At 44.1% G+C, this 26559-nt stretch overlaps 1 protein-coding gene across 1 annotated transcript in view; it reads left to right on the forward strand.

The window, feature by feature from the left end:
• The window catches only part of bach2b (BTB and CNC homology 1, basic leucine zipper transcription factor 2b), an 84874-nt gene that overhangs the window by 52932 nt on the left and 5383 nt on the right, over positions 1-26559 (forward strand). The window contains exons 2-3 of the mRNA XM_069657501.1: positions 444-698; positions 15449-16957. Coding sequence (XP_069513602.1) covers positions 444-698; positions 15449-16957 — 1764 coding nt within the window. The remainder of the gene's footprint in view (positions 1-443; positions 699-15448; positions 16958-26559) is intronic.

Raw genomic sequence — 26559 nt, forward strand, 5'->3', positions numbered from 1 at the left:
CTTTACTCCGGACTCTTGTGTCCTCCTTTAATTCTCTAACTTAAAGGATGTTGTGTGTGTTTTCTTGTGCAGTGGAAATTGTGTAAATAGACTGCACTTATGGAGCTCCTACATGCACACTACATGCCGTTTTCACCCTTTCACATCCACGATTAACTAATGAGGGAGCCTGCAGGAGCAGTGTGAGGCTCAGTGTCTTGCTGTAGTCAGTCTGCTGTGATTCATGTGTGTATGTTTTGTATGGGTCCACATTGGGACTGTATTTTTCAGGCTTTTAAACATTAAAGGGAGAGTGAGCACATGAAGTCAGTGAGTCGGGCCTGTGTGTGTTGAATCATGAGTCCGGCTGCAGCAGACCGTCGGGGCTGATGTCAGCCCTGCGGTATGCTGCTCTCCGCTCGGCTGTAAGCTGACCCCCTCCTCTGTTGTGTTTCTATTTCCAGGGCGTGAGCGGAATGTCCGTGGATGAGAAGCCTGAAGCCCCCATGTACGTGTATGAGTCGACGGTTCATTGTACCAATATCCTCCTCTGCCTGAACGACCAGCGGAAGCAGGATATCCTGTGCGATGTGACCGTCCTGGTGGAGGGCAAGGAGTTCCGCGGGCACCGGGCCGTGCTGGCCGCCTGCAGCGAGTACTTCCTGCAGGCGCTGGTGGGCCAGGCGGAGAATGGCCTGGTCGTCAGCCTTCCGGAAGAGGTACGTCAATTTAACTCGCTGTTTTTACAACAGATTTCTGCTGCAGGGTGGAAAGGTTATTGACTTTTATACAGTGCAGCACTGAACTCCCCACTGACACCGTGCAACAGCAACACTCAACATGCTCTCTGCTCCTTAATGATGAACCTACACCACCATGTCTAAGAAACTAGGACTAGGAATAACAAATGTATTCACCTTGCATTTATTCATTTGGCAGATGTCTTTGTCTATAGCCCCGTTAACAGATGCTTAACTCAATCGTAGACATAGCCATCATGACATCACTCTAAGGTTGTGTTGGATCTGAATTAACCATTTTAAACACCAAAGTCACATAATAACACAAACAAACTAACTAATCCAGACAGCTGTATCAAAGCAGCTCCTGTGTTCTGTGATGTAAACTCATCATCTGGTTGTTCTGAAGAGAACGATGTGATGTATTCTTACTCTTACTCTCTAGAGATGGGAAGTTCAACTCTTTTTACTAACTCCAGTTTGTATCTTTGAGTCACTAAAGAGAGTCGGGTTTTCGAGTCACTCAAGTCAGTTACCCAGACTTGAATCCCCCACCGGCCCAAGTGCCCATATAGCATGGGCACGGGAGACTTCTGTCGCCCTATAGGGCTACCTTCCGGTTTAGCACTCGGCTAACATGAATGCAGATAAAATTGAAGCGAGCAGTCCTTGTAATTGTTTTTGGACCTAACTGATCAATTTCTGACAGTAAAGTGAGTCATTTCGTGGGGTTTGTGACGCTGGGGGGCTCTGTGGAAACAGAGTTTCTAAAAGTCTTCACCCTGCCCGGAGTTTAACAAAAGATCAGTGACATAAAACAGCGTTAGTGTGTGGACGATAGTTCAAAACAAATCTACGTTTGGAAAAATACCCGTGTATGTGTAGACACGGCCTAAATTTGCAGCATTAAACACCTAAAACCAACTCTGAGCTAAAACAAAAAAAAACTCTTGGTCACACTAGTGGTGATAAAATGATTACATTTAGGACTGCTTCGTTGCTGAAGTCCGTCAGTCTGCGTAACAGATGAGGGTACTGAGTGAGTGAGTGATTCAGGGAGTGATTCGTGTAACTCGAGTCAGACCTTCAGCTCAGGGCAGGAAGTGAGCGCGGGGCGCCGGACTGTGGGAGCGAGTACTGAGGTGAAACAATTCTTTATGTCACAGGCGAGGCTTATACGGTGGTCTCGCCTCAAATTCACAGTTTGCAGTGGCTAGTAGCGGGTAGGAGGGGTGAGTCAGTGAACGAGTCATTAAAAAGAGTCATTCATTTCAAACGTCTGACTCATGACTCACACATCACTATTACTCTCTATAGAAACAGACAAATCTGCATATGGATTCTTTCTGTAATGCAAATCCAAACCTTTGTACCTATTAATCATGTAGACCAAATGTCTTTTGAGCCTGGGTTTAAAAACACTGTAATGCCCCTTGAAGAGATTAAATGTGACTAGTTTCAATGTCACTACAGATTGTGCTATTGTGTCGTTGTATTATCTGGGCCATCTTGATAAATTCATTTCTATGTAACCTCTTAACTTGTCCTGTAAGTGCGGCGGTTTCTTTAGGATTTATAATCAATTATTTCAGGAATACAAAAGAATCTGAGACACTAATTTAATCTTTTTAGTCCCTTTCTGGAGGCATTGTGCACACGTACATCCGTCTAACTCCACCTGCTCCTCTGTAATATATTATCACTTCATTAAATCTCCACTGACTCCACTTTTTGATTATGTGCCTTTTTCCCATCATCAGACCGGATGGTGGAGAGACAGTGTTTTAATTCCTCGCGCCGTTAGCTGGAGGATAAAGACTCAGTGAAAGGTGTGAAAAAGTGCATTATTGAGTCTATAGAGCTGCGATTGCCAATTAGCACCTGCCAGCCGCCGCCGTCGACAGCAGGTAGCGTTTGGTGGCGAGATTAACGCCACCTCGGGCTCAGCTCATCAGGTTCAGTAACACTCACCTCAGCTCCACACTGTCACTTTCAACTGATCCCCATCAGAGCGCCTGAACACACCATGAAAGTGCCCCACTGACGTATTGATGTCACACACACACACACATGCGTACATACATGTGCGGCTGTGAAAACTGGGGCACATCCCACATGTGCAGCGGCGGCTCCTCGCTGGGCCGTGCCGCATTAATAAAGTAGCGCCTGTCAAACGCTCATTGAAGGAGAAGTTAGCGTCAGATTGTCGTCTTATGTAAAATGAGAATCAGCGGCTTTTAACTCACAGAAACGTCTGCAGGGATCGGCTCCTGGATGCTCAGGCTGCTTCCCTTTCATTCACTCGCTGCAGCATGAATAATGCATGAGCTGCTGCGTGTTTCAGGTGTGAGATGGAGTGTGGAAAGTAACATCTTTCAATGACTCTCTCTTTTATGTGCCAAAGGCAGAGTTACTCCCTCTGAGCTTTTCACAGAGCCTTTTCTCCTTGTCCATCACTGCTCCGTCTGAAAACATGTCACATAATGCTTATTAACATCAGCATATAATAGATATACTGGTTTATTTATTATATTTACTGGTAACCCTGCTAATGTAGAAAAACCTTGCAAGTAAGAATAGGTCCCTTTGGTCTGAACACATCCTTAGAAACACCTCATTATCCCTATGTTCAACTATCTATGGTGAAATGTCTCTTTAAATAGCATTCCTCTGCCCTCCTCAGCAGGTGATTCTTCTCTCTGACTGTCTAGACAGCCTCATCATGGAGGAACGATGGCACACTGATGTGTCCAGTCAAGTTTTTAGAGTCAGCCTTTCTCTTCACGGTCACTGACTGAAGTCTGCTGACGCATCCCTGCCCCCCTGAGCCTGAGCCACGTCGTGTCTCTGATGAGGCTGATGGGTGGGTGGGGGTGTCTGCCGGAAGCTGTGCTCGGTTAGCAACACCTCACTGACACTCCGCTCATGAGAGAGATGTCCTCCAGCAGCCACCTTTAGAAACAAAGGGGGGAAATGAGAAAGGCCTCTGCTGCCTCTGAGAGGGGGGAGTGATGGTGCAGATGAAATGTGAAACAAAGACCACCTCCCCCCACCTCCTCCATCGCTCGTCTCTCGTGGCCTCGCTGCCCTCGGAGTAGCCGGGGCTGGCGCGGCTGAGTGACATCATCTATATCTAATGTGATTGTGGGCCTGCAGAGGAGCAGCTTCATCAGGGGGCTTTGTTGGCCATCACATCATGGGAACAAAACAATCCCGCTTTATCAGAGCAGCGCTGTCCTCCGGGCCTGCCGACAGGGGGAGGAACGGAGGAGCATGACGTCCATGTTGGACGATGGAGGCTTCACAGTGTTTCTCTGCTTCATGTTTCTTCTGTAAGAACAAAGAGGGATTCATAAGAGTCTGCCAAACACAGGAGGAGAGCCCTCCACTGGAGAGGAGCAGCCATCACTGTCACAAACAGACATGACCTCCTTATTGTGGAGCAGAGCTGGGACTCAATCCTCCCTGTCATGATCACAGCAGCTAGTTATCAGTCAATCAATCAATCACCAATTCATCTTTAAGCACTTTTTATGTTTAGGGAACATTGCAGACCAAAGATAGAATTTAACACTTTAAATTGTTAAGCTATATACAAAGAAGCAACCTCAAGGGCTGAGAAGAGAAGTGCCAAAACCTGCAGTTCCTCTCTTGTCTACTTGGGGCTGTCTCCAGTAGTGAGTCAGTCCCCATAGAGCCCCATGTTCAACTTTACAGCAGAAATAAACATGTTTACAGTCTGGTGCAAAAAACAGTTGGGGTCTCTATAGCTAATTTCTCTCTTCCTGACAACTGTACGGGGAGAATCTGTATATAATTCCCCTATTTACATTATATTCAGGCTTAAAGTGGTGCATCATTAGGGGCGTGGCCTCTTTGAGTGACAGGTGGGAGCTGCTAGCTGTCTGCTAGGTGTCCCCTCAGCTAATTCAGTCACTGAACGTAACCTCTGGGCCGTGTTTCTGCAGTTAGAGCCTTTTGGAGATTTGTTTATGTCAATATCAGACAAATAATCTGTCTTGCTGTGTACTTTATTGTTCTAACAGACCATCCAACATGTCTGACACACAGTTATGTTAGCAACAATAAGCAACTATCTGTGTCTGTGCTGCCCATACCTGCCTTGATAGCTCGTTCAGTGTTTGTCATACATTGATTTATTTTTGGCAGCCCGTGCAGGGAATCAGGACTGTTGTTGGCTTTTTGGTGGGCCCTAGAGATGAGCAGACCGATTATTTTAACTCCCATTGCATACAGTATGTGGGCAGGTAGCAAGTCAGCTACGTTCCACACACTCTCTTAACTTCGTTAGTCTGATAAATAAATAACTCCAGCTACCACCACAGACAGAATCTCACTCTGGGAAACACGATGGTTAACTAGCTCATTAGCAGGCTAAGGAATTAGCCACGGGTGTACCTTAGCATTTATAAACCCCTCGCTCCTCCTGAGTGTCACACTCTTGTTCAAATATGGTCACTTCCGACTCCAGACAACCAACCAACCACGATGGCCGCCAAAATGCCATAGTTGGCAACCAGTCATTTATACAGTCTATGTTTTAAACAGCAGAGAGAAAAACAGATTGATATATGGACAGATAAATGAATAAAACTGCTCATGAGGTTGTTTTTAAAAATACTAACATTCCTGTGTGCAGCATGTTGTCTTTGTTCTCCTGTAAAAGAGGCTGATGTTGAGAATCTAATTATCTTTCAGTCTGTACGTTGAAATGTCATTCCTAAATAGCAGCAGAAACCTAATTTGTTGCATTCAGTAGCTCAATTGTGTAGACTTTAGTGAATCAAATACGTTTTCACAGAGTCATTACAGTGATCGGCTGCTGTACTGTCCACTTGTGTGCGTGGGAAACCTGTGATTGATTTCAGACCGCTGTGAGGCCAGTGGACGGCTGCAGACGGTGGCGGATCGTCAGCGCTAACATTTCTGCCCTCCCTTATTTTTACTGTGGAAAAAGGAGAGTGCTGCTACTGTGATTCAGCAGCTGGTTCTCAGACCTCAAACCACCTCCTGTTTGTCAGTTCTTTCCTTAGTCATGAGCCAGGGAACGCAGCACATTCTTCATCCCCAAAGAAAAACAGACAAACGAGCACCCTGTGTTTAAACGGAGAGTATCCTCCTGCAGTGTCGCTCTGATTTATTCCAACAACGCTCAAAGTCTTTAAAGTGCTTTATGGAGATTTTTAAAAAGGCTCAGCAGCAATAAAAGGAGTTTGCTCTGATGGTGGGTTTAGGGGCAGCACCGGAGGCTTCAGGATCAGGGAAGGGTGAAGGTTAGGGGTGTAAGGGGTTACAGATCCTTAATGGCTCTCTCTACCCACAAGCAACAAGTTTATAATACAGAGCCAAAAGGGTGACATATGAAATTCTTGCATCATATGGACCCCAGCTCTGCCAAGAGGAGCCCCCAAACCACACAAAAAGTTCATGGAGGAGAGACGAGAGAAAGTGAAACCAGGAGACAGTAGGAAGGCAAAGAACCAAGTTATGCCAGTTTGAATAACTCGCTTACTGGCGCAAGTTAAACTCCATCACCATCGTGAACTCCATCAGTGTTGCATCAGAAATGGTCCTTCCAAATTCCATTGATAAAACGAGCTTTTGTGCCTTTTTAAATAACGATTTCTCTCTCTTGGAAGCAAAAGTAGTCTTACATGGAAACATCCACCCATCCATTTTCTTGCGCTTATCCAGGGCTGGGTCACAGTGGCAGCAGGCTAAGCAAGCTGACCCAGAGGTCCCTCTCCCCAGCTACGTTTCCCAGTTGCTCCTGGGGGATTCCGACGTGTTCCCAGGCTAGGTGGGATATATAATCCCTCAAGTGAGCTCTGGGTCTGCCCTGGGGTCTCCTCCTAGATGGACAGGCCCAGAAAACCTCCAAAGGGAGGCGCCCAGGAGGCATCCTCATCAGATGCCCAAACCACCTCAACTGGCTCCTTTTGATGTGAAGGACAAGCGGCTCTGGCTGTCCAAGTCCTTAACTCTAAGGCTGAGCCCGGACACTCACTTCAGCATATTCTGAACCTTATTCCTTTGGTCACTACCCAAAGCTTATGACCACAGGTGAGGGTTTGAAAGTAGATCGACTGGTACATGGTAACAGAAGTCTAAAAAACCTCAGGGTCAGTCAGTGTTGACACTGTTGACAAGTTTGGTTGCGTTGAATAACGACCAGGCGTCGGGGTGCTGGTTTAGCTCAGTTGGTAGAGCAGGCGCCCCGTATTATAGAGAGGCTACAGTGCTCAAAGCACTGATCGCAGGTTCAACTCCCTGTCTGCTGATCATTTGATGCATGTCATCCCCGACTCTCTCCTCCCCAAATGACCTGTCTCTCTTCAGCTGTCTTATAAATAAAAACCAATAAATAATCCAGAAATAATGACCAGGATTTTGGTTTACACCTGTAGTTTTAGAGAGGGAGCAGGTCAGAAAATACTTACTTATGTGTTGGTGGCACATTGTGGGTTAAAATTACAGATCGGTTCCACAGAAACAATGCCAATGGAAGCACACTTGGGAGAAGGGGACAGACTTTGTAATCCATGATGGACCGTCAGGCTCCAAAGTTACCGTGTATGTATATAATGAAGACTGCAGTTTGGGTACAAACATATTTTGTGTTGGTGACCATAAACCATTTGGATGTTACCCACGTACATAACATTAGAAACGTTACGTTAGGTTTGTGAAGTAAAATGAATATGTCAACGTTGACTCCTGACAGAGGACACTAACTCCTGATTCTTGAGTGAAAGTTTGTTTGTTTGATCCCTTCGTCGCCCCCGACCGTCAGACCCCGAGCAGACTTTATTGTTCTTCATACAACATCACCAGACTCTCAGAGGATTTGTGTTTCTACAACATCTTTCTTGACTTTCCATTGGCATTGTTTCCATGCTGCCAACACGTACTTTTAACACATTAGGAGCCAATGCAGGCACGGTCCTGTCAATCTGCTCAGTTTGGAAGCCGAAGCAGAAAGCTTGTGTTGTTTGGGTATTCAGACCAGGGACAGAGGATGTGAAGCTCATGTTGTTGTTTGGAGGGCTGATGAGTGACATCAGTCCATCACCTCAGGTAAAACTGTTGATCGGAGCTCAACCTGCACAGTGCCGGCTAATCGTTAGGGGGGCTCACTTAGAGCGGCCCCACACCGAGGGCCTCCTCAGGACACCATCACACAAACACAGCCTATTAGACAGATGGTATGAGACAGGAGCCTGGGACTTCCTTATGGATGGGGGTTGGGTGAGAGGACATGAAAGAGGAGTGATTCGCAGCAGTGGAAGTGCTGGCACTAATACCCACCCCCTCGGTCCAGCAGGGGGTCTCTCTCTCTCTCTCTGCCAACACAAGGACACATCGCAGGTCGAAAGCTGAAAGAGGAGATGCGGGGTCTTTGTCTGAGGACGGGTGGAGGAGCACCTTGAGCAGCCAGACTGTCGGGCAACAACCTGCGCTTTATTCCCATGTTTATACTCTTTGTGCTTAACCTCCAAACCCGGCACTGTTAAGCACTTAATGTAAGCAATACACAGACTTTCAGGGCTTACAAACCTGCAATACAAGCATGTAAACAAAGGACATGCCGGACACAGATCTGAGAGTAACCCAGGACATGTTGATATGCTCGGATAAATTCACCTCTTTAATATTTTTATGGTCAGAAATGAAACTCATTCCCGTCGTCGGGGTGGGGTCATGTCCTCCTGGTGTCTGGCTGGTACAGTAAGCTGCACAGAGAGAGGATTAGGACGTATAGTATCTGATTTAATCCACCTTCAGGGGGAGGTTTACTCACCCACAGCTCAGCAGCAGGAGCGTCTGAGCTGCTGCTGTCACTGACGGTGACACTTCCCTTTCATTACCTATTCTTTAAACATATATTAACTGTGCCGAGGACCTCATGTCATTAATTACAGTCACACTAATGTGAAGTTAACCTTATTATTAACTATGTACAGAGTCAGTACCTTTACTGAACTATTGGACCTAAATACTAGAGCCTGTGGGAGAGAGCAGCAGGCTCATCAAAAATATAACGATGTGTGAATGTTGACAAATATACAAATATGCACATACATTTTACAAGCTGCATGTAATATATGTTGACTATATTTTAATTCAGTTTTTTTCGGGGTTATATTGAGTGCATAGGGTTAGGTTTTATTAACTGTTACCTGAAGAACTCTGCAATAGAAATCTGTCGCCAGTGCCAGTGTATGCAATGCTCCAGCTATTATCTCCCCCAACAAGGCGGTGCCCCCCGCCCATATTTATCATGTTTTAAACTGTGACATATAGCAGCAACATCATCAGCCAACCTGCAACCTTTAAACAAAACACACACCTTCAAGAAACATGAGCAAGCTTATTGTTAAATATATGCCACTGGCCTCTTTTCATGCACGCACACACTCGAGACATGCGGACTGTAACAGTGAGGCAGTTGTAGCTTAAACGAGGCTGTGCGTCCGGCCGGCCGGCTGCTGATAAACAGCAAAGCTGCTGGAGGAAAAGTGCTGAGCCTACCAGGGATCTATTTTCAGCTAGTATCAGCAGCTGCTGCCTGCGGGAGTGCATCTTTATGTGTGCCCTGCACCATATGTGATTACTCCACTGTTACTACCAGCACAGCAGCCTAATGAAGGAAAGGGATTGACACAGGACGGGGGTGGGGGGTGAGTACTGAGGGAGGAAAGTGAGCGAGGAAGAAGAAACATGTAGGAAGCAGAGGACGACAGGGAGGATACACAGACTGTTTCCTGGTCATTAGCTCACTGCCGTGACGTTTGAAGCAGTTCAGCTGTTAGCAGCACTTACTGTATGAGTTAAAACAAAGAGGGAAATACATCCGTGTGACAGATAGGGGCTGTTTTAGGGTAACACCGCCCTGCTCAGCGTCTGCAGGACAGACGATACCATTACAGGGCAGGAAATTATGGGCAGCGGCCAATCACAGAGCCAGACAATTCACATGACGTTTTTAGGAAGCCTGCCAAATATCCGTTCATAAACAGGCTGAGCAATACTATACCTCCCTCCCCTCTCCTCCCTCACCCGGTCCTCCTCTCTTACATCGGCCTTTTCGCCTCCGTAGATGAGACGGCTAATTTATGTAAATGTGCTCCAGCGGATTCCTGCATGTCATGCATGCTAATGGAGTCGTGGCTTGGCATGACAATGGAGAGCTTCCCCGCGCAGGAGGAAACACTCCGTTTTTATCGAGAGGGGACGCGTTAACATCAGATGTGCTGAGCAACCTGACATTAACCTCTGTGCCCCAGACAAACAATAAGCAGCCTGAGTCACATCTAATGGAGATGAAGCAGCGCTGCACTGTACGCTGTCAGGATGCCACTGTGGGTTAAGCTGCAGGAGATGACAGGAAGTGTGCAGGGACAAAAGGGGGCGGCAGAACAGAAACACCAAAGGAAAGTGTTTTATAAAGACAGCTAGAGCAGGCGTACAGTAACCTCTCACACAGCTTCAGTGTGTCCTAATATACAGAAAATAATGACATACTGTGTCACTGCCTGGCTTAGAAACAGGTTAAATCATATGACAAGCTACTGCATAGAAATGTTCGGTCTTATTTACCATCCTTAATACAGTAAGTTAATTTACAAATCCAGTTTTGTCACTATTTAAGATCTTTTGATTGAGCCTCTAATTACAGTTTGATGGTAAAATGAAGATTTATGTCATATCATTAAAATTAACTGTTCTAAACCCAAACTTCCTTCAGTTAAGTTTTCATTCAGTGAGCATCATGTCTGCTTTTTTTGCTGCCAAGATTTGTATTGCTTTCGGAGGTGAACCACAGATTTGTTCTAAATCCCTGCACTGTGTTGCCAAGCAACAGTGAAACTTTTACACACAGAAAATGGGACATGTGAAAGTTTACTCAGCCATATCTAAAGTTCAAGTTTCTGCAAGCTGTGGTACAAAATGAAACTAAATCAGCAGCAGTCTGGAGGGAAGAAAAAAAACAGCATGCTTTGAAAAACTCACAAAATATAAAGAAAACAAATATTAGTTGTGATTTAAAGATGCTGGTTTAGTGCTTCAAACTGAAGCAGAATCAGCATATGTCAAATAATACCTTCATCGTCCTGTTCTATATTTTTAATTATACAGCAGTTAGTTCTGACCAAGTAATCTGATTGCATAACAAGCATACCGTGAGTGCACTAGGACTTTTTACACCGTGTATCACTCAGCCAGGTGTTCTGAATACTGTTAATTAACATTACACCAGACTGTGTATGTCTACAGTGATCACGCTGGTACCTCTGACTCACATAACAGACAGATATTGTGATATTGTTTAATTAAGTATAAATTATACCCAGCTTTATAACCTTATGAACCAACCAGGAGTGGTGCACCTTATCTCGTTGTATCCTGTCATACGATGACAATGAAGGCTTTCAATTCAGTTCAAGTATTACATTTAACAAAAACAGCAAAAATGTTTCATCAATAACACAAACAAACTAAATGATTTAGGCAGAGGTAGACCAGCAACTTCACTAACCTGTGAGGTAAAATCACAGTCTGGTGGCTTTGAAGAGAGTGTTGCAGCTGTAACAGTGATTCCTAACTGATACTAACACAAAAGAGCAAGCACATGAAGTTTTCTGGAGGACACATGCATCATTTGTCAGCATTCAGGTTAAGCTATGTGTGCCCTGGTGTTAACTTTTAGAGTGGCTTTTGAAGTTTCTAATCCTCCCGCTCCGCTGTGGTATGGTAGAATATCTGGATAACAACTTGGCTCCATGCACTGTAGCTCACTTCCTTGTTGTATGTTGTGAAGAGATATTCCACCATCTTTCACAGCTGCGATCTAAGCAATCCAATGGAGCGATTCAGAACGTTTTTGTACCTATTTTTCAGCCATTTAGACACAAAAATATGTTAAAATTTTTTTTTTTAAAGCAGAGATAAATACATTGAGTATCAGAATCATCAATATCAATAACACAACATGATTTGAAAGATAAAAGAAAAGTACCTGTTCAGTGTTTAGTCACATAATTTATAGCAAAAAAGGAGTGCCTGATTTGGTTTCATGGATTCAGTATTACAACGAGTACAGAAATGTGTGTGTGTGAGTGTGTGTGAGTGTGTGTGTGTGTGTACTGTACGTCCCTGAGCAGTGCTGCAGCAGTACTGTTGTGGATGTGCTGCGCTCATCAGTAGAGCGGATAGTCCAGTCAAAGCCTCTACCCTCCCCCCAATCTGTCACAATCACACACACACACACACACACACACACACACACACACGTATACTCCCACCGCCCACTTACTCTCGCACACACACACACACACACACACACACACACCATCCCCCCGCACAGATATGGAGTCAGCAGCTTCCTCTTAACAATGACTGATATTCCCGCTGCTGTTGGACTGTCTGTTATTTCGAGCTCGCTACAAGGTGCGTCAGAACAGATGCATGCTGGGAGCTTGTGGATGCAGGAGAATAACACAATAGAGATGGAGACCCAACTTGAGGTCATCGTGAAGATGAAAAAATACAGAAAAATACAAATTTAAGTGTAAATTCAGCCCTTCACACCTTATCCACTGTGTGCAACCAGATGTGTATTCAGGTCATATCACACATCTGTTTAGACTGGTGCTCATATCATGTTTAACATCTGTAATCATATCACATAAACAAAGAAATTCAGCAGACAAATTAACAGTAAAATGGGTGTTGGAGCCCTAAACAAAAAGCAAAACCATCTAATATATGCACGTCTACACTTACACTGCATTTTATAGTTTTGTGGGGACCGCTGCATTAGTAATGTAGGTAACAGGAGCACAAGTACTGACTCGTTTGGGAAATACTTCAAGCTGAAAGAAATGTAGAGAAGATTTGACAGCTGTTGCCGTCACTTCACAGAGCTGCAGATTCAGTATGAAATAGAACACATTTATTTATAGCTTTTCAAGAGAGACACATATAATAAAGGCTTCTAATATGCAGGAGAGAACGACGTGTAAAGGAGGGTTACAAAGAAATGTAGGTTTCTGATACAGTTAAAACATCAGGATCTGTGACACTCACAACTCATCAAATAGAGCAGATTGGACTGAGCCTAACCCTTCAAAATATGACACTGTAGCAAAACTCTATGGACCTTTTCCCCTTTGGTCGGGTGTCAACAAAAACTGATGTATTTTGCAGTTATGCATCAATGCGGCCTCCCTAGGTCAAGATCTACTTGTAAACAAATGCAGCACACGTATTTGTGGTCACTAGATGTTGTAACTTTGACGTTTATCGTGATAACTTCACACTGCGCAACCCTTGCTTTGGTTCTCAGCAATACTTGCAATAAGTGTGAAGTGAATGTGATCAACTATTGTTGGAAAAACCCAATAAAGACATATGAATGTCAGAGTGTGCACGGGTGAATTCTAGATATTATCATCAGACACAGTTTAACTCCAGATTCAGTTTAGTTCATGTCATCTTTTAATCGTTGAGTTAAGCTCTGTCAACTTGGTGTTTCACAATTTAAATCTATAATTCTAATATCTATCTTTAACCACATAATCCCGTCCTTACTCTGTATCATGTTTCATTCACACTGGCACAAACACCTCTTCCATTGTGTTGTTGAGTTCTGAGCCTGCGGCAGGTATTATCTCTAATTTCAAACAGAGTATTTTGGAAAGTGAACAAGAAGTCATGAATTATTGGCTCGACTAAACCTTTTTTAAAGCAGTAAGCCCGTGCAGATGTTTATCTTCCTAAATATCCATAAAGCGGATGATTAAACACATTCTCAGACTCATTCAGATGACCTCAGGCTATTTTTCACTGACATATTTGTGTTTCCTCATGCATGCTGCTAAGTTGTTTTTCCAGGCGGAAAAATCCACAGAGCAAATTCTGTGGTTTCAGAAACTTGATTACTTAGGAGGGAAAATCCTGTTTTACAAGTGGGGTGTCTGGCAGAGGCCGCTGGACCTCTGGAAGCTGCTGTGGTGTTCACACAGAGCGTACCTACAGTAATTCATCTTCCCGGTCTCCCCCACAAAGGCACAAAAACAATCAGTAAACAGAGGGCTCATTAAAACCACATTGTGCTGCTCATCCTCTACATCTGCGTGCCTCTGTTAAGTCTTGTAAGAAACACTTTACATCACCCAGCCTCTGAAAGATGCTTTGTAGAGCAAACAATAGGTCCCAGATTCACAGTGAACCCATTGTAATTGTGTGTGCGAGCGCACCTTTTCCTCTGTGTGTAGTTTGATTGCTTTCCCCCGAGCGCCTAACAGTAATTTGTTTGTCACCGGAGAATAAACCAGGATAAAGCTGCAGGGATTGGGCGCTTGAGCCTGAGTAAAGTAATGAACGCAACCTAGTGTGAACCCCATGCTGATCTCCCAACAGCAGACAAGCCTGGCACTAAAGCCAGCTCCTCTGGCTCCTTTCTCTCATCTGTGTGCTCAGTGACAACAGCAGCAGAGGGCCTGGGGTTCTGCAGGCTCAGGAGTTTACCTAATTATCTGGCATTAAGTCTAAATGGAAGGCTTCCCTCTATCATCCCGTGCCACATGGTCACAACAGGGATAAGCCGCAGTCTTACAAACCATTAGGCTTTACAGGCACTTGACCTGACGGTGCAGGGCACTGACACAGAAAGTGAGGCTGTGGGGCTGTGTCCGGATCCGAGCACTTACATTACAGAGAGGAGTCATACACCTTTGTGTGAAGGCAAATCAGGTAACCAATGCTTAAACTAAAGGACCCAGGTATAAAAGGGTTCCTGGTATCAAAGCTCTATATTTTGTCCATGGTGCCAACAGTTTACTGTCATGAGCAAAAATCTGACATCAAATGTTAAATCACAGTTTTAACACTGCAACAGAAATGATCCTCCAGTGCTCAAATGCTTAGTATCCAAAGAATCAGTACAACCTGTAGGTCATATCAGTGATAAAAGATATGCTTTTATAGTTTTATTTAAGATCAATTTAAAAGGGATCATACAAACAACATTCTCCCGTGTTGTGTCTCCTGTGCACTTGTGGTTGAGCAATATTTCACTCATAAGAACTTTGGCTTCCTTTATTAAATTAATTAACTCAGTATAAGCTTGGTATCCGTGTCAAATCTCTCGGCACTCTTGGAACTGGTACCAAACTGCAGTATTGATGGTAAAACTTGAGACTCTGCTTCAAGTATAATTCACTGAACAAGTCACAAAGATCTTTGCTGATTCTTTAAAAACCTCTTTGGTCTTCCAACGAGGCACTTAAGGTCCCATTTTTAACGCAGATTCCTGCTGCTTACATGGAATATGAAGCAGCACTTGTGCTTCGACATCTTACCTCAAGCAACTAAGCAAATACAAAGCAGTGACAGGAGTGGGTGTATGCAAACCAATGGTATGACCACAGAGCAGACAGTGGTGGACTGCTGGAATGTCCCACAGGTTGTTATTATGAACATGAAGCAGGACACAAAACCTGCCAACATCCCCAACACATACCCACCAGTTCTTATTTACAGCTGTATAGAAGGTTCAGTGCTGACCGATAGAAAGATTAAGCGGTACTTTACAGTGTTTGTTTATGATGGTTGGAGCTGTCCGGTTGTCTCACCACACTCCAAGTGCTCTGAACAATGCCTGTGCTGATGGTAATGCTGGCAATTTCCCTGTTTTTTTGCAGGTCACTGCCAGGGGATTCGCCCCATTGTTGCAGTTTGCCTACACTGCTAAGCTGTTACTCAGCAGAGAAAACATCCAGGAGGTCATCCGCTGTGCCGAATTCCTGCGCATGCACAACCTCGAGGACTCATGCTTTCGCTTCCTGGAGGCTCAGCTGCGCAGTGAGGAGGACGGCTTGCTGCTCTGCCACAAGGTGGCTACAGAGACGAACAACTCAGAGGATGAGAGCATGCAGTCAGAGGAAAGGCCCACCTCCCCTAGGGTGCGGCGGTGTGCCGACGCCCTCTCCTCCTTTCGGCACCCTGACGATGATAGGCTAGCGATGGCCGTGCCCAGTCAGTTAATGGACGGCCGGCTGGACTTTGATCGACACGGCGCGTCAGACCTGCCCCGATGCCCCAAGTACAGGAAATACCAGTGGGCTTGCAACAAGCACAATAATGACACCTCCTCACACACCAGTACCTCAGGTTTTCCAAGCACATTAAAGGAGAGCAGCGTTAGTGGCACAGTGCCGGGTCAGGGCAGGCTGCCTTTGGCACAGATCAAAGTCGAACAACAGGCAGAGGAAGAGGCAATCTCATTGTGCCTGTCAGGGGACGAGCAGGACGGCAGGGACAAGGACAGTGTGACAGCCATGGAGATGGATCACCCAGTATCTGTGGAAAGAACCAAGAGAACCAAGTCCCCGTCCTGCCTCCGAGCCTTCTTCAAGAAAGGGGTGGACCTCCCCAGTCTGCCCAACACATCACAGCAGCTATTCGCCAACAGACTCGTCTGCCCCCAGGACAAAGGAAACTCTCAGGGAGATCATAAAAAAGACTTCAGGCCTTTCACTGGGGAGCTGAGTCTGTCTGTTACATCCCCAAAGGACATGGACGGTTTCCCTGTAGGGTTGTCCCTCAAGTCCGCTTCCTGCGATGGGGTCTGCAAACAGGAAGTTGAGCTGGACCGTCGTAGTGTCATATTTTCCTCAGGGGCCTGCAACCGTCTGGGAACCCCAGCGCATTCCTACCCTGGTGGGAACTCTTTGGAGATGGATCTCACTGAGCACATGCCAAAGGGCGTGTGGGCTGGAGCCAGCCAGTCCCTCCCCACCTCCCAAACCTATTCTCCCAGCACCACCTCCTCTGAGCCTCCAATTCTGTGCCGCCCACGACCCAACACCAGCTGCCCAGTGCCAATCAAAGTGTGCCCACGATCACCGCCTTGTGAGACTCGCACCCGGACTTCCAGCTCCTGCTCCTCGTACTCCTATGCTGAGGATGGCAGCGGAGGGTCTCCCTGCAGCCTGCCCCAGTTTGAGTTCTCCTCCTCGCCATGCTCCAACGTGGCACGCTGCCTCAATGTGGACCAGCAGGAGCAAAGTGTGGGAGGGGACGCCCTTTTTAACCAGGTGCGACCCAAGATCAAATGTGAGCAGTCCTATGGAACCAACTCCAGTGACGAGTCGGGCTCCTTCTCAGAGGGAGACAGTGAGTCCTGCCACGTACAGGAGCAAGGGCCAGAGGTGAGTGTAAAACATTGTCTTTCACATGTAACACAGAATGTAGCCCTCACACTCAATTCCACCATGGCTAATTATATCGCAGTGGCCTGCTCTCAAGGTCTGCATTAGCAGTCATTAAATCATCATGTAATTGAAGCGGGAGTGTTCAGTACAAGATTTACAGCACCACCAAAGGGCACAGATGTACTTTGATATTATTAATCTGCTTTCTGCTCTGCTGGAGATCTGTGTAATGAGTCTGAATATGTGAGCCCAAATGCACTGGGACAGTCTGAATTTAGGAGGCTGGGATGCTGTTTTTAAGACGGTAACTGGGTGTAGCGTATCCATGGTAGGCGATCGAAGGGTCAGGACTCTTCCAGGGTAGAATTGACCTCTGAAGTGATTCCCTCTGGCTTTATCCACCTCCCTGCCAGTGCCAACTAGCTTGAGTAGCTCATTTATCCCAGCAGAATCACTGACAACTACTATCTGCCAGTAAATATGCTAATTCTCTGGGTAGCCCAGCAGACTTCTGCCATTTCTCATCTACTGACGATTAGCTGTGATGCCCAGCCGCAGTAGAGGTGTGTGGTTACTCGCAAAGGGATTACAACCAATACATTACAGCCTCTATGTGCTAAAGCTATAAAGTTTTAATGGCTTGGCGGTTGCTGTGAGTTGAACGTGAGTGGGCGAGAGCTTCAGCACAGCTCGACAGTGCTGACAAGGATGAATAGCCAATCCTCTAATCATCCTCCCCTAATCCACCTGGGCAGACGTCCTCCAAGCTGCAGACTAGACAACTGTTGTTGTTGTTTACCGGGTAAAGATCAGTCAGGGACCCTCTTATTCACAGATGGAGCAAGGTGCAGGTGTAATAACATCGCAGTGAGCAGATTTCCCACCTGAGGGAAAGTGAAAGATGATAAAATCTATTCACAAAAAGCAGCTTTGCCTCTGTGTAGCGCTGTTGTTTACTCACTGACATGATTAAAACTTCCATCTGTAGCGCAGGCTTTTCACTGCTGGGGTTAATGTCAGGTGAAAACTTTACACATCAACTAGTCAACATATTTTATTACTCTACAGATATCACAAATGCAGTTCAAGATATTTGTAATCACATTCTTACTGGCTGCAGTTCCAAGTGACATATTGACATTTTATAAGTCAGTATTGAATCTTAGACTAATCTAGAATTTATTTTAAGAGCTGATTTCTACGATAATCATAGGAACTTCTAAGAGATAAACTGTCGATATACACAAATCCACTAGTAAAAGTTGAAGTGTGGATGTCAATAATTAAAATATTTTCAATTGAAAATGTAATTGTAGACATCAAAAATTACAATTATTAAAACGCCAAAATGTAATTATGACAGCTGGAATTGGCTCCGGCCCCCCCCCCCCGCGAACCCTGAACAGGATAAGCGGTAAAGAAAATGGATGGATGGATGGATGGAATTATCTATAGATAATTGTGATTATCTCATCTCCATCCATCCTTTTCTACAGATTCTATACCACTTATCCTGTCGTGGGGGGGCTGGAGCCGATCCCAGCTGTCATTGGGTTAGAGGTGGGGTTATACCTGGACTGATCGCCAGTCAATGCAAACTGCACACAGAAAGACCCTCCTCACAGTGGTTCCCAACCTTTTTTCCTTGGAGCCCCCCTGCTTGTGTCTAAGAAAGGCCCCCCTAGGCCTCATACACGTACACCAAAACAATAAAGTGATTCATTCCAAATCTTTATTTGCAAAAATTAACAACAATCAGCCGACAGTTTACAGAGGTGTGGCCTACAAAGTAGCTACTGTATTTGAATGAGGACCAAAAAAATAGATTTTGTAACAGTTGAACAGACTTTTGATTATCAAGTAAGTTCTTTTTTAATGATTTTCATGCAAATCTATTCTTGACAATCTCGGTGCAGACAAAGCCTCGTGCAGCCCCAGAGATCCCCGGACCCCAGGTTGGGAACCACTGCTCTCCAAACCGGGGTTCAAACTAGGAACCTTCTACCTGAGAGACGTCAGCGCTAACCACTGCACCACCATGCAACCCTTGGTTTAATTTAAGTTACGGATTTGCAGTGAACATTATTACTAATTTGAACATTTTCAATATGGACATAGATAGAGAACCCACACAGACACAGGTAGAACATGCGAACTTCACACAGCCAAACTGGGATTCGAACAGGCAACCTTCTTGCAGAAAGGCGACCACGCTAGCCACCACACCACCGTGCCCCCCCACTATTGCCAGGTTGTCTTAGAATTCTGACTAGTCTTAAAGCAATGGTTGGTATCTACAAATGCTTATACGGATAATGATTGAATGCCATGGGTTGCCATATTTACAGAAATCTTAAATTAAAATTGTAACTACTCAAAATGATATTTTGACATTTTAAATGTTATTTGCACGAGTGAAAACTAAATCGCTACCCATTTAACATTAAAAGAGCTTGCATACTGATAATCTGTTTGGAGCTTGAAAGAGGAGCTCTTTTGTGTTTTCCTGGTTGAGATTAGAAACGCTTTAACATAAATAATAGCCCACTACAATCACTGATGGGTTTCAACATGAGCACGGTCTTTCCCCGGACTGTGACATCATATGTTGGCTGTCACAGAGCTTGAACTTACGACCTTTTAGGCTGCAGGAGGCTCCGTGTTACCACCCGCCCATCTGCACTCGTATGATGTTTGATTCAGCGATGTTTTGCTGGAGGTGCAGGCAGATTTATTTTGAAGAGCTCGGTGGAGACGGCTGCTCTGAGTGCACAGTGGGAGCAGATAGAGAGGGAGAGAGAAAGTGGTGCATTGCCATGGTGATCAGATCCACAGAGCAAGTGAGTGTGATGCAAAGGTTGGAGAGACATGACAGGATTGTGCTTTTTAGTGGAAAGAATTCAGATGCAGAGATAAAGAGGCTCAGCAGTAATGTGTAATTATTACCTTCACAGCGTGGCACACAACACCCAGCGCTTCAGATTTATGAGCACTTGAATGTGCCGCTGTAAATTATGTAGGATTGATTTACAGCGCTGAGCAAGCAGCCGGGAGAGCAGCCCAAAAATGACGAGGAGACGTTTCTGTTCCCTTTGTCATCTCTTTGTGTGGGTATGACTGTGTTTATGTGTGTGTGTGTGTGTGTGTGTGTGTGTGTGTGTGTGTGTGTGTGTGTGTGTGTGTGTGTGTGTCAGCCATTACAGGCGCTCCATTACTTCTCACAACATCCCTCTCTCAGACAGGGTTATCAGCCAGCTTTACGCTCACTATCACAGGCTGTTGATAAGATTCTTCATAAATAATTGCTTCCAACATTATCACAGGCCCTAATTGCAAAAAAAAGAAAAACAAAACACCGTCTTTGGATTTATGATGGGCACGTTTTGTTTTGGTTTTTTTTGGGGGGGGGTTGTCTTTTGCCTTGATCATATAGGACAGTAAAGATGGGCTGGAAATGTGGGGAGGAGAGAGAAGGGTAGGACCAATGGCTGTATATAAAGATGGAGGATGCATCTCCATCTACTCACATTCTACAAATTTGAAGCCCAAATCCCCCCTGAGACTGGCTCTGCCATCTTTGGAGCAGTTGGAGCCAGAGACTACGCATTAGAGATCAGCTGGTGGAGCCACTGTAGCCACTTCCGCTTACCAAAACACACACTTAACTTAGTGAAAAAAAAGATCCCGCACATATTTAACAGCAGAACGGCTCCTTGTGTCGGTCTGAAGCAGATATTCGCGCTTATGGAAAGTACAATGACTGTAGTGTTAGTTACATCTCCTCTCGCCGTTCCTCCTCTACTCTGCTACTCAGGAACAGAACGCTGCAGGAGCCTTATTTGTCAACAGAGCTGTCAATCATGACGTCACACCCCCTTTTTTACAGCATCAAATAACTAATTAAAAGTAAACTTCTCACTTGGACATAAATCAGCACGATAAGAACTAACTTTAACCAGTTTGAGAAAATTTTTTTGATTTTATAGTTTTGAGAAGGCGGGCTTTATGACCTACACTGCAGCCAGTCAGCAGGGGGCACTAGAGAGGGTTTTGCTTCACTTTTAGGGAGCTGTCATGTCATCCATCTTTATATACAGTCTATGAGTTAGACATGCATCAGAGGGCCCTTAGTCCAACACGCGGCTGATGCTTCGAGTACTTTGCCTCCGTACATGGGGCACCTGCTCTACAAACGAGCTAAACCAGCGTCCCGGACTTTATCCAGGACTTTTTGACTTTGTTCTTGACACTTCAACTTTACTGGCCACATTTGGACTTCATTCTCAAAGTACAAAATTAAAAATAAATCAGCCTTCTTTGCTTTAATTTTTATTTTGCTTTGCACTAATACTGAAAGTTTGACTCTATTCTCGACATTAAACTTTGATTTTTAACATTGATTCAAGACATTTAAACTTGAAGGAAAACATTCCAAATTTATTTTTGACATCTAAACTTTATTCTTGATATTTTAACTTATTCTCACAGTGCAAAATAAAAATAAAATCTGTCTTATGTGTCATTCCTGGCCCTTTTACTCTTCTGCCCCCAGGCCTTTATGTGGTGCAGAAATGCTACCTCATGCTTCCTGGACCACATATTTTCCTTGCAGCCCTCTCTGTAATTCTACTGTACAAACAAACAGAGGGAGAATCAGGCCTCACTGTGCAGAGCAAATGGCAGAGGGGGGAAAGCAGCTTTGGTATAAATAGCTGCAGCCTAGGACTGCGGACTGGACACAATGAATCCTGATGAGGAAGGAAGTTGTTAAAGTGCAGGCCAGTCTGACCAAAGCCTAGTCATTCAAGGTAGCCAGAGTCACTTGAGGTCCATGGGCGGCTCCTGCTCTGTGGTTATGGGCTGTTTGGTCTGTACGAGCCACATGTGTGAAGAGCTATCAGCACATTCACACAGCAGAGACTTATCCACTCTGACAAGAAGATTAATACATTCTTTACCTACATGTAAAGCTCTAAAGGTTCTGAAGTATTATCACACTGTGGTTACGAGCTGTCTCACACTTACATATTATGACTCCAGTGATGTATACTGCTACAGTAGAAAGCTGACTTACCTCCTACGCAGCCGCACTGAAAGGGTGATGAAACTAAGTCTAATTACCTTGCACTTCAAAGAAAATTATGTATAGTGTGGACGGGGAAAGATAATATTGATGATTAATGTTGTAGCTCAAATATTCCTACAAGAAATGTTTACAAAGTCATTGAAATAGAATTATTTCTTTAGCCTGGACTCACAAGCTGTGTCAGTTACTGTTGGGTAAATAGGGGCTGCATATGTTTGAGCCTTGTAGGGTTTTTTTTTCTGGTGGGGATCAGGGTTATTTTAACGATAATAATAATAATAATAAACTCTATTTATATAGCACCTTTCAAATCAAAGTCACAAGGTGCTTTACAGTAAAAACAGTCCACAAACCACAATAAGAATGAAACAGCCTCAGTAGAGCTTTGTTGGGACACATTTCTTAAATAACTTGTTTGCAGTTTATGAAGGTAAATGAAAGTTTTATTCATAAGCAATATAATGCACCATAGCTTTATTCACCTACACTTTTACAGCCTTACTTTGTTTAGTAGGCTATAAACTAGTAGCTTTAGGAGGCTTATGTTAGCTAACGTTAGCAAACTTAAAATAAACAATCCAGTGTAAATGACTTCACTTGGTCAGTACACTAATTTCATGACTCTTATTTCCGTGTTTTGCTGTAATACGTTTAAGCATTCGCTATTAACAATTATTATCATAAAATGTCACCTTAATCCTCAATTTGGTATGCACTTTAGCTTTGTCTCTACTGTTGGTCTGCATGACCAGTAAGCTAATATTTGATAGGTATTGTTGAACCTAGTAATACTGAGTCAGTTCACATTTATCTGTTTTAGATGAATTTCAAAGTAATCAAGTGCACTTAGGTTTTTGTTGTTTTGAGCCTTCTTGCTTTGGTAGGACCGATAGCTTATGGTGGCTAATGTCAGCTAATACAGGTACAGGTACAGACCACTGCAATGTTGTGCGATTGATAATACCAGGCGAATTTGCTGTTGATGACTAACAGAGGGCGACACAATAAAATATATTTGAATTTATAAGCGGGATTTCTGTTGTCAGGCTACTTTGTTTTTATAACTAATAGCTTATGATGGCTAATGTTAGCTAACGATAGCAAACTTTGGATGGATATAACTAAGCCATTATTGAGCCAGTTTGCTAATGTTATGGTTCCTCTGTACTTGTGGTAGTATTAGACTACATTGTGTTTAAGCATGAACTTTTATCACATTATTACCCCAAAATGTAAGCTAGATGTCCATTTTGGTACAGGCTGCTGCAATGCTGTGCAACTGATAATACTGAGTCATTTTGCTGCTAAAATCTTAGCATGAAAAACAATCCAAGGATTGCGACATGACAAAATAAAGCTTTTAAAGGAATTAAAAGTGTTTTATGCTCAGTTAGTGCACTCCCTGAGTGCCCTGAGTCAGTAGCTTATGATGACTAATGTTACCTAACATTAGCAAACTTAAGATAGATATCACTGTGGTAAGAGTCATGACTAAGCCAGTTCAGCAGCATCAATCAGTGCTAGTGGTAGTGTGTACTATTACTCTGTGTTTTTAGTATGCATTATCTCAAAATGTAAGTGTACTCGCCCGGTAGCCTATGGTGGCTAAACTTTGCTAACCTTTTGTGATGGCTTCCAGCACAAGATAGGTCAGAACACCAAGCTACACTGGTTTGTTATGTAGGCTGCCCTAACCCCACCAGGATTTAACAGCCCTGGAAGAGATTTTGAGTGCCACTTAAACCCAGCATCGCAGCTGAGGATGTATCATGCATCTCTACACAGCACCATTTGTTCCTCAGTCTGTCTTCCTCTCTCTCTCTGTGTGTCTCTGTGTAGGCGTTGAGCTCATTCTAGCGTATCGTCTGGCCACAGTGCTGCAAATATTGATCTCAGAGCGAGTGGGAGGAATGAGGAAGTCGCCCTGATACATCAGCACATTGTGTTTTTTTCCTTTTTTATCAGGTGAAACATGAAATAGAAAGAACGTATGACAGGAAGTGCACAGACCTTAATATCAGACCTGCTACATTTGCACGAAGCCAGAGAACCTTTGCTCTACTCTGGTTATGATGTGGCTGTGGTCTGAGTCTGATTCGCCATTCATAATATTAGCTGCAGAGATATTTACTCTTTGTAGTCATTTCCAAAAGTTATAGAAAGATAAGATGGAATCCTTTTTCAAATGATGCAACCCTTTCATCCCATGGCACTGTGATTAATGTATTAAAGCAACATCTGCGTTAGCTGGAGGAGAAACTGATGTGGGGGAATACAAACACAGTGCATCAAATATTTGATGGTAAGTGAAGCTCTGTGAGTTGAGGTCTGGGTGCTGTAGCTATAGAAACTGAAAGCTCTCTGTATGATATGGAAGGAGATATATTCAAGTTTCGAAAAAGGGGTATGTTTGTCCATTAATTTCCCTCTTAAATCTATATTTAATGATGGTGATGTGTATGAAAAATGTACTTATGGCAACACAGGGGGCCTTATTTTGTAGCCTACAGAGTACGCAGAGGGAGACTTGTTCAAATTGAGCAAGAGGAGTTCTGTTTACCCAAGCATTTTACTTTGAAATCTATATTTATCTAGCTCGATGCATGTACAAAAACTGTAGTAACAAGGTAATGAGATTCAGTCTCCCTTCATTACCCCCAAGTCGCCCCTGGAGTATACGCCGCATCGCTCTGCAGCACTGAGCAGAGCGGGACAAATATGGGGAGCAAACAGAGGCACAGAAAGGCTGTTTTCCTTTTCAGGGCCTGCAGTAGTCCTGAGGAAGCTCTGAGACTTTAGCATCCAGCTACCTTACCGTGCTAATCTGCAAGATTCTTGCAGTGTTGATTTTGGCGGTGGCGCTGCAGCCTGGCGCCCGGCTCTGTGGTGTTTCTTGCACGAAAATTCCCAGAAACAACTTGGCAATCAAACAGTGCGTCCAGTTCTGTAAGTTTTGTTTGTGTTGTTGATTTTTGGGATTTTGTGTTGATGAAGTTTGACACATTTCCCCTCCTGTTTCGTCTCCTGTTCCTTCCAAACAAACTTCAGTTGCTGCTTCCAGCAAAGGAAGGCGTCAGAGGATTTTTCCATGGGTCTCTTTGACACCTAAGGAGGATAAAATGGAATAACAGTAATATAGTTTTTAAAGATATACAAATGAATACAAAGAGAAATACATGAACATATGAATGTAAAACAAATTCTTATATTTATTCTTATATGTTTTGTTTTTATATGTTTCTTTTTATGTTCCCTACATATCTTATTTGGTCTTTTTCCCCTCTCTATCTTTGCACCCTCATCTTCTTATTTCTGCAGATTTTTTCTTTTTTATGGCGATCTTATGACACCAATTGCCTCCTGCATAAATAAATATTTTAAAGAACAGAGTTAATGTTGATATTATTCAGCAAGAGAGCAACAAAACAGTCAATTATTTATCTAAAAATGTTTTAGATTATTACTTTACCCCTCCAGGAAAGAGCAGTTACTTTAAAACATTATCTTCATTCAGATCGCACTCAGAGAGGGCGTGTGTGATGCTGATTTATAATCCCATTAAAAGCATGTGAGGTGTCTCAGGGTTAATTACAGAGACAGTGTGAAACACAAATATGCAGAATTATAAATCTCAGATCACAAGATAAAATCTAATTTTAGTCTGGATTCGATAATGGACACACATTAGTGTCAGGAAGCATTTCAATGCATTTCTTTAGTTTTTTAAAGTGACGATGAAAACATCTTTGAGTGAAAGTGTAATTAGAAAATGTGCTTTAGTGAGAATGACGTGAATTTTAAAGCTTCAGAGCAGGTTTAAGACACTGCAGGTTAGCGGAGATCACAACCCCATCCATCCAGCTATGACTAACCTCAGGCCTCCACCTGCTGCGGACCGCCAGCTGCCCAGCCTCACACACTGCAAAATTAGCCTTTGCTGTTTGGCCCTCTTTCCAGTTCATATGCTGTCTCCTCCAGCTCTGCATTGGTCATGAGACTGATATTGAGGGATATCTCACTCTCTGTTGAAACATAATTCTCCTCTCCTTTCTGTTTGTACATCCTTGATTCCTTCCTTCATCTCCTCTCCTTATGTCTTTCTCCCTTCCACCTCATATCCAAGCATAAGAGGCCTGGAAGAGTCCTAAGGGGAGGAGTCTTGTTATAGCCTACTGCTGTATTGTAAGATCTCTGATTGATAGGAACCACAGTGTTCATAATAAGGCATATTGTATACAGGCTTGTGTAGTATGGTGTGACCCCTCTTTTGTACGCCATTGGTGCTTGAAAAAATGTCCACAAAGAACTCACCTGTGCACTCATGCTCACTGCTCCTTGCAAGCACCTTCTCTCCTAAAGATGCACTTAAGAAATTGAGAGATCCTTCAAGATAGTTCTGCAATCGATTACAGGTCAAAGCAGGGTACAAAATAGAGCGATGTGCAAAGCCCATCATGGGGGAGCAGTATTTTAACCCACGTCACGCGACAAACTCCGTGGGGCGTGGGGTGCA

Source organism: Semicossyphus pulcher, unplaced genomic scaffold, assembly GCF_022749685.1.
Source record: "Semicossyphus pulcher isolate SPU_LCO1_2020_fin unplaced genomic scaffold, fSemPul1.0.p SCAF_11, whole genome shotgun sequence".
In the NCBI taxonomy this organism is placed as follows: Eukaryota; Metazoa; Chordata; class Actinopteri; order Labriformes; family Labridae; genus Semicossyphus; species Semicossyphus pulcher.